Genomic DNA, 12,588 nt, shown 5'->3' on the forward strand with positions numbered 1-12,588 from the left:
CTGTAATATGTTCCTGTAACGTAATACAGCGATTTTAGTCAACTTGTTTAATCTGAAGATTATTATAATAAACAATACTATCTTTTATGCATATGACTCTATGCAGTCAACTATTCAGTGGAGATGACTAACTAATTTTGGGTGTTAATGTGATCTGTTTTGTGAGTTTACCAGGGTGGAGTTTGAGTTACTTGTTGATGTGTTTGAGACGCTTCTGATGTGATATGCAAATAAAGCAGCTTTCTATAGCTAAAAGCACTCTGTGTTTGCACACCAGACCATTACTGATAAGGTTGTGTGAAAATGCTTTTAAACTTTTCACCGACTTTTCTGGGTGTTTGTGGCTAAAACATTTTTTTAAAGAGTTGACTTGTCACACTAGTCTGGTTAACACAAATAATACTGTTAATGTGTTTTGGTATTTATTCCCATTATTGTCAAAGGTGACACATTGCAACAAATACTGCTGTATGCTATTCACATAGTAAAATATGACTTTTATTCTATATGTTTATGTACATGTTTATAGTTTCTGTATGTACATTTATATATTTTTAGTAAGTTAGCTATCTAAAGTTTATATATGTTTTTTAATGATGTAGGACCATGGTCAGGTGAGACATAACATCTCCACATAAAACAGAATGACAATACAGATAACTTGAACTAAACGTATATAATAATAATAATCCTCCTCCTATTATTTAAAGTCATATAAAATATTGGTTAAGATAGTTAATCCATCATAAATCCATCATATATGTATTCATGAAATAATCTAAGATTATAGACAAGAAATAAAGAAAATAAACAAAGATTAGAAATAATAAACAAAAATAACATAAACAAATAATCAAAGATTAAAGACATAATAGAAATAATAAACAAAATAACAAACAAATAAACAAAGATTAAAGACATAATAGAAATAATAAACAAAATAACAAACAAATAAACAAAGATTAAAGACATAATAGAAATAATAAACAAAATAACAAACAAATAAACAAAGATTAAATATAACACGCACGCACGCACGCGCACGCACGTTCCATTCTAAAAACGAACTTTTATTTTAAATAATCTTTCGCGAGCTTTTATTTTGAAATTCCTCTCTTCTAGACAACAGGAAGTAACTCAGTAATTTGTTTTTCATTTTCAGACGTCATTGTTGATTTCACGCGTTTTTCCTCTTACTAATAAAACAATACGTTCGTTAAGCGGTGAAAGTATAAAACTATGATGATAAAACACAAATCTAATCCGACAGATTTATACTTTTGATTCGTGTCTGACTAAATGAATGCTGTTTTGTTGAGTTGTTGTTTTGTCCAGCAGCAGCAGTAGCATCAGACGCGATCATTTATTGATCAGATATTGGTCATCTGAACACATGAGTGTATCTCTGGTTGTGATCAGACTCGAGCTCGCTGATCAGTCTGATTTTCCGCAGGGTTTTCAATACTGCGCCGGTGAGTTACATAACAGAGACTCTGTCACTGTACTACAGTACTGTTTGTTTACCATATTTATTTACCATGATGCAGTAAGGTACTTGTATAACACTATAGTAGTGTCATAAACATTGTGTGTTTTATAGTAAAACATGACATTTATGAGTGGTCTGTAGATATCTGAGACCACTCTTACAGAAAACCACAAATAAAGTTTTAACTGGAGAAGTATGATACCATTGTTTTAAGGGCGTTGGTATTTATGACCAAGCAAATATGGCACCTTAAAGGGATAGCTTGTCCAAAAATGAAAATTTTGTCATTTACCTACCCCCATGTTGTTTTAAACCCAAATAATTTTATTTTGTTGAATAGAAAAGAAGATATTTTTATATATGATGGTAAACCCACAGTTGCAACCAACTGCAGAAGCGCAGAACCATACATCATGACAGACTAAGGGTGCGTGCACACCAAGGCGTTTACGCCAGCATATGTTTTCAGTTGTTTCCAGTGGAAGCACAGCGCTATTCAAAAAGCAGCTGGCAGGTTTTGTCTGCGCCGAAAGTCGAAAAATGTTCAACTTTGGGTGAAACGCTTGCCAATGTCACTTTTCACACGGGCGTCCAATCACGGTGGAGGAGGGTCGGGACAAATATCACAACAACCAACCGGCGCATCGTTCAACGACTGATAAACAAAGCAGAAGTATCACAGCAACTAAAGTGCTCAGCTAAAAAAGCTAGCAAGCGCAAGCAAGTTGGTGCCCGCCTGCTGTTTTCAGATGCGTTTAAACGCTTAGGTGTGCATGCCTTCTAAGGTAGCGTGCACACCAAAGCTTTTACATCGGGGGCTGGCGTATGTTTTCGATTGTTTTCAATGGAAGCACGGCGCTTTTCAGATAAGCCAGCAGCTGGGATTTTCTTTTCCGTGCTCAGCACCAGCGCTCTGTGTTTTTTCCGCTTTCAGCGCTGAGCGCCGCAAGTTGAAAAATATTCAACTTTGGGTGAAAAGCTCAGCTTGTCGATGTCAGTTCTCACTCAGACGTCCAATCACAGTGGAGGAGGGGCGGGATAAACATCACAACACAGGGTTTCCCGCAGAAAATTTGTTAGTTAAGGTGGTAGGGTTGTGCAGGTGGGCGGGCCGGGGGCGTGGCAATCAAAGGGTTGGATTTGTGTGTATACGCGGTGTATTTTATTTAAAACACTCAAATAAAACTCAATTTTGATGAAACTATGACAGAAAATGAACACATACTAGATTATTAATTAATTAAATGTTTTATCAATAGGCTAGTTATCCTCCAGACCATGTCTTTCTCTCATTTCAGCCATGTGGCGTTTGGTGGAATTTTTTTGGACAGCCTAGTTAAGGTGGTAGGGTATCCCAGCTTAGGTGGGCCGCCCGAACTGAAAAGTGCTGCGGGAAACCCTGCAACATCCAACCTGTGCATCGTTCAACGACTGAAAAACAAAGCAGAAGTATCATAGCAAACAAAGCGCTCAGCTGATAAAACTGTCAGTCAGCGTCCGCCTGGCGTTTTCAGCCATTTAAAAGCTTTGGTGTGCAGTCCAAGTCCGGAAGTGGGCAGAGCAATTGATCTTTGGGACCGTTTAAAATCACGTTGATATCAAGAAATTTCTAAAAAAAAATTATATATACATAAAAAATTATATATTATATAAAATTTCTTGATAGCAACGTAAGCATGCATGGATGTGTATTAAAAGTAAGAATTATGATACTATTATATTACTACATACAATTGTCAATAGTTTTTTTTATGTATACCACGTGTCTGTTGAATGCTTTATTCTGATTGGCTGAGAAATGTTTGTTATAATCCAACGGCCCGTCATCAATTATTCCTTACGTATAGTTTATTATCCATTTGTTTTGTTGTGTCATAAATGTTTAACAATATAAATTGAGCACAAATCTTAAAATAAAAAGAAAGCTTGAGCATCTAAACATTTAATTTGATTGAAAAAGCATTTGTAATACTCCATTTCACAACTGAACAAAGAAAAACTACTGCGTTTCTGTAGTTACACCTATCTCCACAGTTGACTGCACCCACTGTATTTTTTTTCTACTATGAAAGTCAATGGGTGCCGTCAACTGTGACAAAATTTTCATTATTGGGTGAACTATCCCTTTAATTTCAATACCATGGTGTAAAGTATCATGTGATGTCATCAATTTGCAGAATATTAATAGTATTTTTTGTAAGTAGTGCTATGTTTTTTGGATTATGGTAACTTAGGTTTTTAAATATGTACTACGGTTTAACCTTGAAGTAGCATGTAAACAGCATATTACACTCTGGGCTATTTTCAACCCAACAATGGGTTGTTTAAACAACCCATTATAGATTAAATTACAACCAAACGGGTTGGGTTTGTCCCTTTTTGACCTAACGCCGAGTTAAAAATAACCCAGCATTTTTTTAGAGTGTATATGAATTTGGTAATCAGTACCATGGTATTACTGTGTGATATCCACGAAATGTTAGTTTTTATTCACACATTCAGTGTTAAAGCTGCCTTCCAGAAGCTCTTTCAGGTCACAACCCTATTTTGTTTTAAAGCTGTTTGCTGGTACTGGTAAAATGTGACTACTCACACCTGCATGTGTCCTCCATCCCATAGTATCTGAGATGTCAGAAGATGAGATGAGGGATAAAGGCCTGGCCTCCGCCAGAGTCACACTGGGCGGTAAAACGGACCTGGAGCGAGCAACCATTCTCCATCAGCACCTGGGCAGCCGGGTCATGAGCGACATGGTGATCGAGACCTTTCAATCCAAAGCGGGTATGGATCTCAACATTTCCTCACATATCAAAATATCTTTCTATCGAGTCTGTTATTGTAAAGAGTGACGTTTTTGTTTATGATTAAATCTGAAGAACCTGCGAAAGAAGGTCAGGAAGACGTGAAGTCCACAGATGATGGAAACCCCAAAGATCAAACGGACGTGGGAACGACTCCAGACTCGCCGTCCAAACAGCTGCCTGATCAGATCTCCTTTTTCAGCGGGAACCCGTCGGTCGAGATCGTCCACGGCATCATGCATCTCTACAAAACAAAGTAATCATATTTACGTAATGCTCTGGGGACTTCAAAGAAAACTTTAATATTACTCTAACACAAAGGTAGTAATACCATAGTACTTTATTAGAAGTAGAATTTGTTACAAACAAGAGATTTACTGAACAATAGGGACTTTGTTGCATTGTTGACATTGCCGAGACCCACCCAGACACGTTTTCACCTTGTTCCCGTGATGACAGTAAGATGACATCACTAACAGAGGACGTGAGGCGCAGCGCCATGCTCTGCGTGCTCACGGTGCCAACCACCATGACCAGCCATGACCTCATGAAGTTTGTGGCACCCTTCAATGATGTCATGGAGCACATGAAGATCATCCGAGACTCCATGCCCAACCAGTACATGGTGCTGATCAAGTTTAGAAGTCAGGTGAGCTAGTTAACTTAGAGTTATTTATTAATCATTTATTCGTTTTTTCCAGAACTACCTAATAATTTTGTGTAATTGCAACATGTTCATCCATAAAATAATGAACTCCTACGTGGATAATAAATACGGAGCCCCTAAGGGGACATGGAGCAAAAATTAAATAAAGTTTAGTTTCATGTGCTCACGTGAAACTATCGCGGGCGCACGTGAAAGCGAAAGTTTCACGTGCGCGCGCGATCGTTTCACGCAAGCACGCGAAACTAAACTTTAAAAAAATTCTGCACATTAAGGTTTTGCGTGAGCACATGAAAGTTTCACGTGAGCACATAAAACTAAACTTTTAATTTTTTTACTCCAATGTCACCTTAGGGGCTCGGTAAATAAACATTTAAGTTTGTAGTCTTCTGGGAAACCCATACGGCAAATTAAAAAAAAAAAAATATATATATATAAATATATATATATATATATATATATATATATATATATATATATATATATATATATATATATATATATATATATATATATATATATATATATATATATATATATATATATATATTTCAAAATATACAAAAAATGGCCAAACATTTTTATTTGCTGACATATATTTTGGAATATGTTTACAAAAATATATTTTTCAATGATATATTTTGAAATATATAAAAAAATAAATTTTAAAGCATTAAATATATATTTAGCCCTCCATATATTTCAATCCAAGGAAATATATTCATGTCGCATTGGAAGAAAAGCCAAAAATAATTTTTATGATACGAACCTGTAAACATATCAGTTTTAAAAAGGTTAAAATTAAATATATTTTTACCTTCAAAAATATACTATTTTTATATTTTAGCAAAGAAAACATTTTTGCCGTATGGGATGTAAAATTTAAAAAAAATTTGCTTGCCCTTAAAAATCTATTTTGAAATATATGTTAATATAAAACTAAATATATTTTTAAATTCAAAAATATATTAATTTGAGCATTATTTTCTACAAATTGTATTTAGCATATATTTAAAATATATTTTTGGCCAAAGAAATTAATTTTTTTTGCCATATGGGAAACTTACCGAGCCCCTAAGGTGACATTGGAGTAAAATAATCTAAAGTTTAGTTTCATGAGCTCACGCAAAATCTTCATGTGCAGAATTTTTTTTTAAGTTTAGTTTCACGTGCTTGCATGAAGGTTTTGCGTGAGCACATAAAAAAAACTTTATTTAATTTTTGCTCCATGTCTCCTTAGGGGCTCCGTAGGAAACTAACTGAATATGGATGTTGACATTATATATACATATAAGATTATTTCTTCCCAAATCCTGATGAATTCTTGTTTAATTTTTTTTCAGCCCGATGCGGACAGTTTCTACACAGCCTGCAATGGGCGCCAGTTTAACTCGATTGAGGATGCTGTCTGCCAATTAGTTTATGTGGAGAGGGCAGAGGTCATCAAATCTGATGAGGTAAGACTAGTTAGTGCTAATAGTGAACATATTAACGCTGCATATAAAACTCACACGCAAAACTAAATCGTGCACCCTAAAATCCTGACAAAATCATAGATTCACACATAGAAAACAACCCTTTAACAACCTTATAGCAACATCCTAACAACCATTCACAGCACCGTAGCATCACGGTGCAAGATTTTAAGCCAAAACATCAAATGAATGACTGAGGTTAACCTGTTTTTGTTGTTGACTAGCTGTTTCCATTTACAAAACACACACACAATCTTTGCGGCAGTGATTTATGTGTATAACAATAGATGTTGTGTTCTGGACTGTTTGAGTTAGTTGTGAATGCTCATAATAAACTAGGGTGCCAGTTTACCCGTCATGGATCTGACCGAGCTGCCCAAGTGTACCGTGTGTTTGGAGCGGATGGATGAATCTGTGAACGGTGTACTGACCACCCTGTGTAACCACAGCTTTCACAGTCAGTGCCTACAGAGATGGGAAGATGCAACGTAAGTTGAATAATGAACAATCGATTCAGTTCAGATTTCTACTTCATTTTTTAATAATAAGAAATATTTGTTTTGATAATGGTTTGTCCTAATATTTACAAATAACATCATAGTCCACTTTTACAATCCAATTCCTGACCTACAGCATACATTTACTGCTGAATGTAAAATGAATTCAATGTTGTTCATCACTTGAATCTGTTTTAAATATTGCATGCATTGTTTCAGTGCATTAGTTCAAGGCTCATGTATCTCATTGCACTCCTCTGTCATTGTCACATTCCTCTATTGTGACACGTTTGTGTGCATTACTTTGTTTACAATTGTGTGTGCAAACTGGTTATTTACATTCTGCGCTTTTAACCTGCTGCCATTGTTATACTAAATGACCTTTGAACTGTCTTGTGAAAAGAGGAAAGTGCTATGCTGGTTTCAGGTTCAGGTGTTTAAAGACACAAAACATTTGCAATGCATGCATCTTTTAATATGACATTTTTGATTAGATCGTGATGAATCAATGATGAATTACGTACTACGTAAGGTTAGGACCAGAACCACGTAGATTTATTGAGAATTTAAATAATTTCACGTAAAGTACTGACAGGTTGGATCTGTCCCGCAGGTGTCCCGTGTGCAGATACTGTCAGACTCCTGAACCTGTGGAGGAGAACAAGTGTTTCGAGTGTGGAGTACAAGAGGTAACAAAAATCTTTCAGTCACATTCAAAAACCAGATTAGGCCTAAACGCTAACTGAGGTAACGTCTGCTCAATTCTCATAGAATCTGTGGATCTGTCTCATTTGTGGACACATCGGCTGCGGACGCTACGTCAGCCGCCACGCATATAAGCACTTTGAGGAAACCCAGCACACTTACGCCATGCAGCTGACCAATCACAGGGTCTGGGACTATGCAGGAGGTACATGACATCAGAAAGTACACATACTTTGCCAAAAATCGCTGTTTTAAACAAAACGTTATGGGGTACAGCTGTACTGTGTCATAGGAGAACTGGTCCTCTCGGCTAGGCCGCAAGGTTTTTATCCTTATTTTGGTTTGTTGCCAAAGTTAGCTTGTTTACTGTGAGACTGCTGACATTAGCTTAGGGTTTTGTAAATTCTGTTCAGCTTTTACTAAAATGGTCCAGCTGCCATTTTAAATACATCACTAGCTGCGTTTCCATTACAGATTTGCGCCAAACTTTAGCATTTTTTTCTAAATGTAGACAAAACAAAAACGATGTTATGGGAACGTAAAAAAAACGTAATGACGTAAGTCATTCCAAAAACCAGGCTGTGTTCGGCCTCCCTGCAGTCCGACATGCGCATGACATCAAAATAATACGAAAGCTCAGTCGACTACTGAATCACACTGTTTTTTGATTGTCGGTTCTTGTATTGCTGCATAAAGTTGACCACACCTCCTCTGTCTTGTCCTCCAATAAAACATACGGTGCCATATTTAATGAATGATCATGTGACTTTTACGCATGTCAGATTGTAAATGCGGAAAAACTGTTTCTATTGCAGTTTTGTGATATATTCCTTGATCGAACTACGTGAAAAACCACCTCACCCGAGCGTAAAAACTTTTTTGCGATTTATAGGAGTTTATGCGAAATTGGCATGTTTCCATTGGGCGCATTTTCAATTTGCTACTTAAAATTGTCGCAATTTAAAAGATAATGCAAACGCAGCTACTGTTTAAATTTTGTAGGTGGGTGGTGCTGGGGAGCACTTAATGATGCGGGTTCATTATGTTATTGCAAATTCTTTATGTAATGTCAAACCTCTGCTCTTTTATATTTTTTCTTTTCCACGTAAGATAGAAAGTCATGTCTAGTTGAATATGACGCCTGTTATTTATCATAATAATTGACTAAATGTCCAATAGTCAAAGAAAAAGTATATACAATTTGTATTAGATTATGATCTTTTTATTAGGACAATAAAATTTGCAATAATACCATATATTCTACTCTTTATATAAAATTTATTTTTATAATATAATTTTTCTGTTTTTTTTCTTCTCTTTCACGTAAAGCTGCTATGAAACAATGCGACATAGTAAAAAAGCGATATATAAATAAATTTGACTTGACACACAAACAGTACTAAGCAGGTGATAGGAAAATGTATACTTTTAAGTTGGAAGTATTTGGACATACAGAAAATACATAAATACATTTAGCACAAACAGAGATAAAAAGGAAAAAAAAAAGTTTAGAAATAGGGAAAATACAAATGATATAACAATTACAAAATATATAATAAAATACATGTGTGATTGTTCTCACGTATCTTTAAGCCCTTATGTATTACATAAAAATTCATTATTGATGTTCATAAATTTGGATTCACATAAAAAAAATGTGTTTTGCAATGTGTGGTATTTAAAGCACGTAGGCTAATGCTACGTACACACCAAACGCGTAGCATCGCGTTGCTCGCTCTAGATTACGCGCAGGATTTAACTTTATTTCATGCGAATTTTTTGCTCGAGAATATTTTCAACTTGCGCGAATGTGCTCGTGTTTCCTCAGCAATCGTGCCGCCCAGCGCGAGGACGTGTCTGATCGCATCTTTGCATTGACTTTGCATGTAATCTACTCGCGCAAATCGTTAAACTTGCGTTGTGTGGTGTGTATGCCCCATTAGAATGCACATTTTATTGCAGATGAGAACTGTAAAATTTTTACAAAGCAAAAATTAAACCAGTACTATAAGTAGAACTAGAATTAGTTTGAAATGTATGTTTTAAGCTTTAATAACGTATTTTTTTACATTTTGTGCAGATAATTATGTTCATCGTCTTGTTGCCTGTAAAACTGATGGGAAGATGGTGCAGTATGAGTGTGAGGGCGACACGTGTCAAGATGAAAAGATTGATGCTCTACAGCTGGAGGTTTGTGTGTGTTTCTGTGGCTTTGTTGGGTGAAATATGTGCAGTTTTAAACCTCTGTCTGTTCTCTCTTATAAACAGTACTCATATTTATTAACCAGCCAACTGGACTCTCAACGCATTTATTGGGAAAATAAAATCCTTCATCTTGAGAAAGACACAGCAGAGGAGGTGAGAATCGCTCAATGATTTAGAGACGAATGATAGTAAATACAAAATGGCCAACATCAGCTCTTTTCTGTGTGCATTAGATCAGCAACATGAAGGCCAAATTTAAGGAGACGATCGACAAGTGTGACAGCTTGGAGCGCAAACTAAACGAACTCACCAAAGAAAAGCAATCTATAGAAAAGAAGTAACTTATTTATTTACATACCATAAAACAAACATGTCTTATGTTTTTAACGCCTAACAAAACACTTAATTTGATAACCGTACTTTACAACAGAATACCGTAGTAGCCGCAGTTTTTACTGTAAAATCTGCATAAATAATATGGGACCACTTTAAGACTTTTCACTAGAATTTGATTTATTTTTGGTTGATAGTGGTGTGTAAAATTATAAAAAAATGTATAATTATGTTACCATATGTTGGTAAAAGTAAATGTTACCGTGCCAAGAGTTGCTTAGTTAAAATTTCAGTATGAAATATCATTTTGCAATCAAGTGTGTTGACACTTTTCTTTCTTTCTAACCAGATGCTCGCAGCTTAATAACAAAGTCGTGAAGCTCAGCCAAGAGCTGAGGGAGGAGCAGGAGATGAACCGATGCCTGAGAGCCAATCAGGTGCAGCTTCAGACGCAGCTGCAGGAAGAGGAGAGGCGGAGCCACGAGGCCACGGCCAATAAAGACAGTCAGATTTCCGAGCTGCAGGAGCAGCTGAGGGACGTCATGTTCTACCTGGAGACGCAGCAGCAAATCGACCGGATGCCTGCGGATACCCGGCAGGAAATCCAGGAGGGTCAGATTAACATCGCTTCGGCCCCCGCCGCCCCACAACCCGGACCCTCGACTCACGGCGCAGGCAAACTCGGGGGCAGAAAAGGACGATCCAAGAGGGGAAAGTAATGAAATTCTGTCTGTGGATGTTATATTTGGAGGAAATGAGGGTTAATCACGTTTCATCATTTACATTAAAGGCTTGGATATAATCTAATCTCTTCAATAATATCTCATGTAAGAGCAGCGGTAGAAATGTAGCTCTACCAGTTTTTATGAAAACAAAGTGCTGTTATTGTTGCACAATTTTATTTTCGTTATATTTCATGTTCTCAGGAGAATGAACCATGCTAAAGTTTATTCATTGTCTGATTTGCTTTGTATTCGTAGAAATGTTAGCATTTTCAGCAATATTTCTTTTTTAGACCCGGCGTCCAGGTTACATTTTTACTCCAGAATTATAATTATTTTAGACCATAAACAGCTTATTTTATGCAGTCAACAAATACAAAAATTATTATATAGTATAATCATTTAATAATTCAATTTTTAGAAAGAGATTAAGATCAAACTACACTACAATAATCAGATGGAGGGGTTGGTTATTATTAGATAGAAATATATAATTTATTGTCTTGGTATATTTATATTTGATTTAGTGGTAAATTGTAACCTGGACCTAAAGGGGTTTTCCTCATACTGTAAACAGTATTAAGGTCCCAGGTGTGGTAAAACGCAACACGATGACTTCATTCAATGAAAGACTTGTACTGTATGTGAACAGGCACTGATTAAAAAGCTTGTTTGACGTTTTCATACACAGATTGTATTTGGTTTGATGATTACACGGGACTAAATCATGTGGCTTTTGTCGTTTCTTGTCTAAAACACACCTCTGATTTATTTTTAGTATGTAGTACGCACTCATCCTTTGTGTGGGCTTATTTTGGCCTCCACACCCTTCCCTCAGGTACACATGGGTGGGTTGTGTGTATTATTAAAGTCTAACGACACAACACAAATAGCAGGCGTAGCTTAATATTTGATCTGTGGGGAGGTCAGTAGGAGCTCAATGATTTCAAGCGCAACTGACGCGAGGCGATCATGTCATCATATTTTGTAAATAACACTGTCAAAAGTTAAGATTGACCCTAAATATTATTTGTATGATTTATTTAATACTATAATGACAGTGAATCATAGTGGTCAAATATTTGTAATTGTAAGCTACAGTGATATAAAAAAAAAACTATTTAGAAAACGGGAAAAAAATTTTTCACTTTCTTAACTACTAAAACAGTACAATTTAAAATACGTTAAAATCAATGAAAAATATCAATGCAGCAAAATAATCTATATAAAAAATTACATGGGGGGGCAGGCCCACCCGGGCCCCCTATTGACGTTATTAAGAGTATAGGACACACGTGCTTCGTTTTGAAGAAACTGCTGTTCTATTATGATGTTGCTAACCTTATTTAAGACACGTGCATTGATGTTCACAATACAAATTTTGCTAATACAATGATTTAACTGAACCGTGCCGAACTGCGACGCATGTGTGCACGAGCATCTCAGCTATTGAAAACATCCGTGTTGTTAAACTGTCATTTAACCAGATTACTCACAAGCTATTTTTGGCGTTCACACTTAATTCTGACAGGAAATTATATTCCTGTGAAAAATAAACCAGTCTTACCACAATTTTGGGAAATGGTACCATTTTAATTATTCGCCGCAGCAGCTGTCGGGTGGATTCTGGGATGGACGATCGTGAAAACGGTCATGCTCAGGCATGTGTAAATACCATCGTATACAAGTATGCTTAC

At 36.1% G+C, this 12,588-nt stretch overlaps 1 protein-coding gene across 1 annotated transcript; it reads left to right on the top strand.

Annotated features, from left to right (window-relative positions):
• Positions 1–1,132: 1,132 nt before the first annotated feature.
• On the top strand, positions 1,133–11,621 carry brap (BRCA1 associated protein). The gene is made up of 12 exons (XM_065263711.2): positions 1,133–1,472; positions 4,109–4,270; positions 4,366–4,546; positions 4,750–4,939; positions 6,298–6,411; positions 6,769–6,917; positions 7,540–7,615; positions 7,698–7,836; positions 9,712–9,821; positions 9,900–9,989; positions 10,070–10,173; positions 10,519–11,621. Exons 1-12 carry the CDS (start codon positions 1,394–1,396, stop codon positions 10,886–10,888), a joined length of 1,764 nt encoding a protein of 587 aa, XP_065119783.1. The 5' UTR covers positions 1,133–1,393; the 3' UTR covers positions 10,889–11,621.
• The last annotated feature ends 967 nt before the right edge of the window (positions 11,622–12,588 follow it).

Source organism: Paramisgurnus dabryanus, chromosome 10, assembly GCF_030506205.2.
Source record: "Paramisgurnus dabryanus chromosome 10, PD_genome_1.1, whole genome shotgun sequence".
NCBI classification, from domain to species: Eukaryota; Metazoa; Chordata; class Actinopteri; order Cypriniformes; family Cobitidae; genus Paramisgurnus; species Paramisgurnus dabryanus.

Coding starts and splice junctions, on each gene's coding strand:
- brap (XM_065263711.2), top strand. CDS start 1,394: ATGAGTGTATCTCTGGTTGTGATCAGACTCGAGCTCGCTGATCAGTCT. Junction 6,918..7,539: donor CAGAGATGGGAAGATGCAAC/GTAAGTTGAATA, acceptor TCTGTCCCGCAG/GTGTCCCGTGTGCAGATACT. Junction 7,837..9,711: donor GGTCTGGGACTATGCAGGAG/GTACATGACATC, acceptor CATTTTGTGCAG/ATAATTATGTTCATCGTCTT.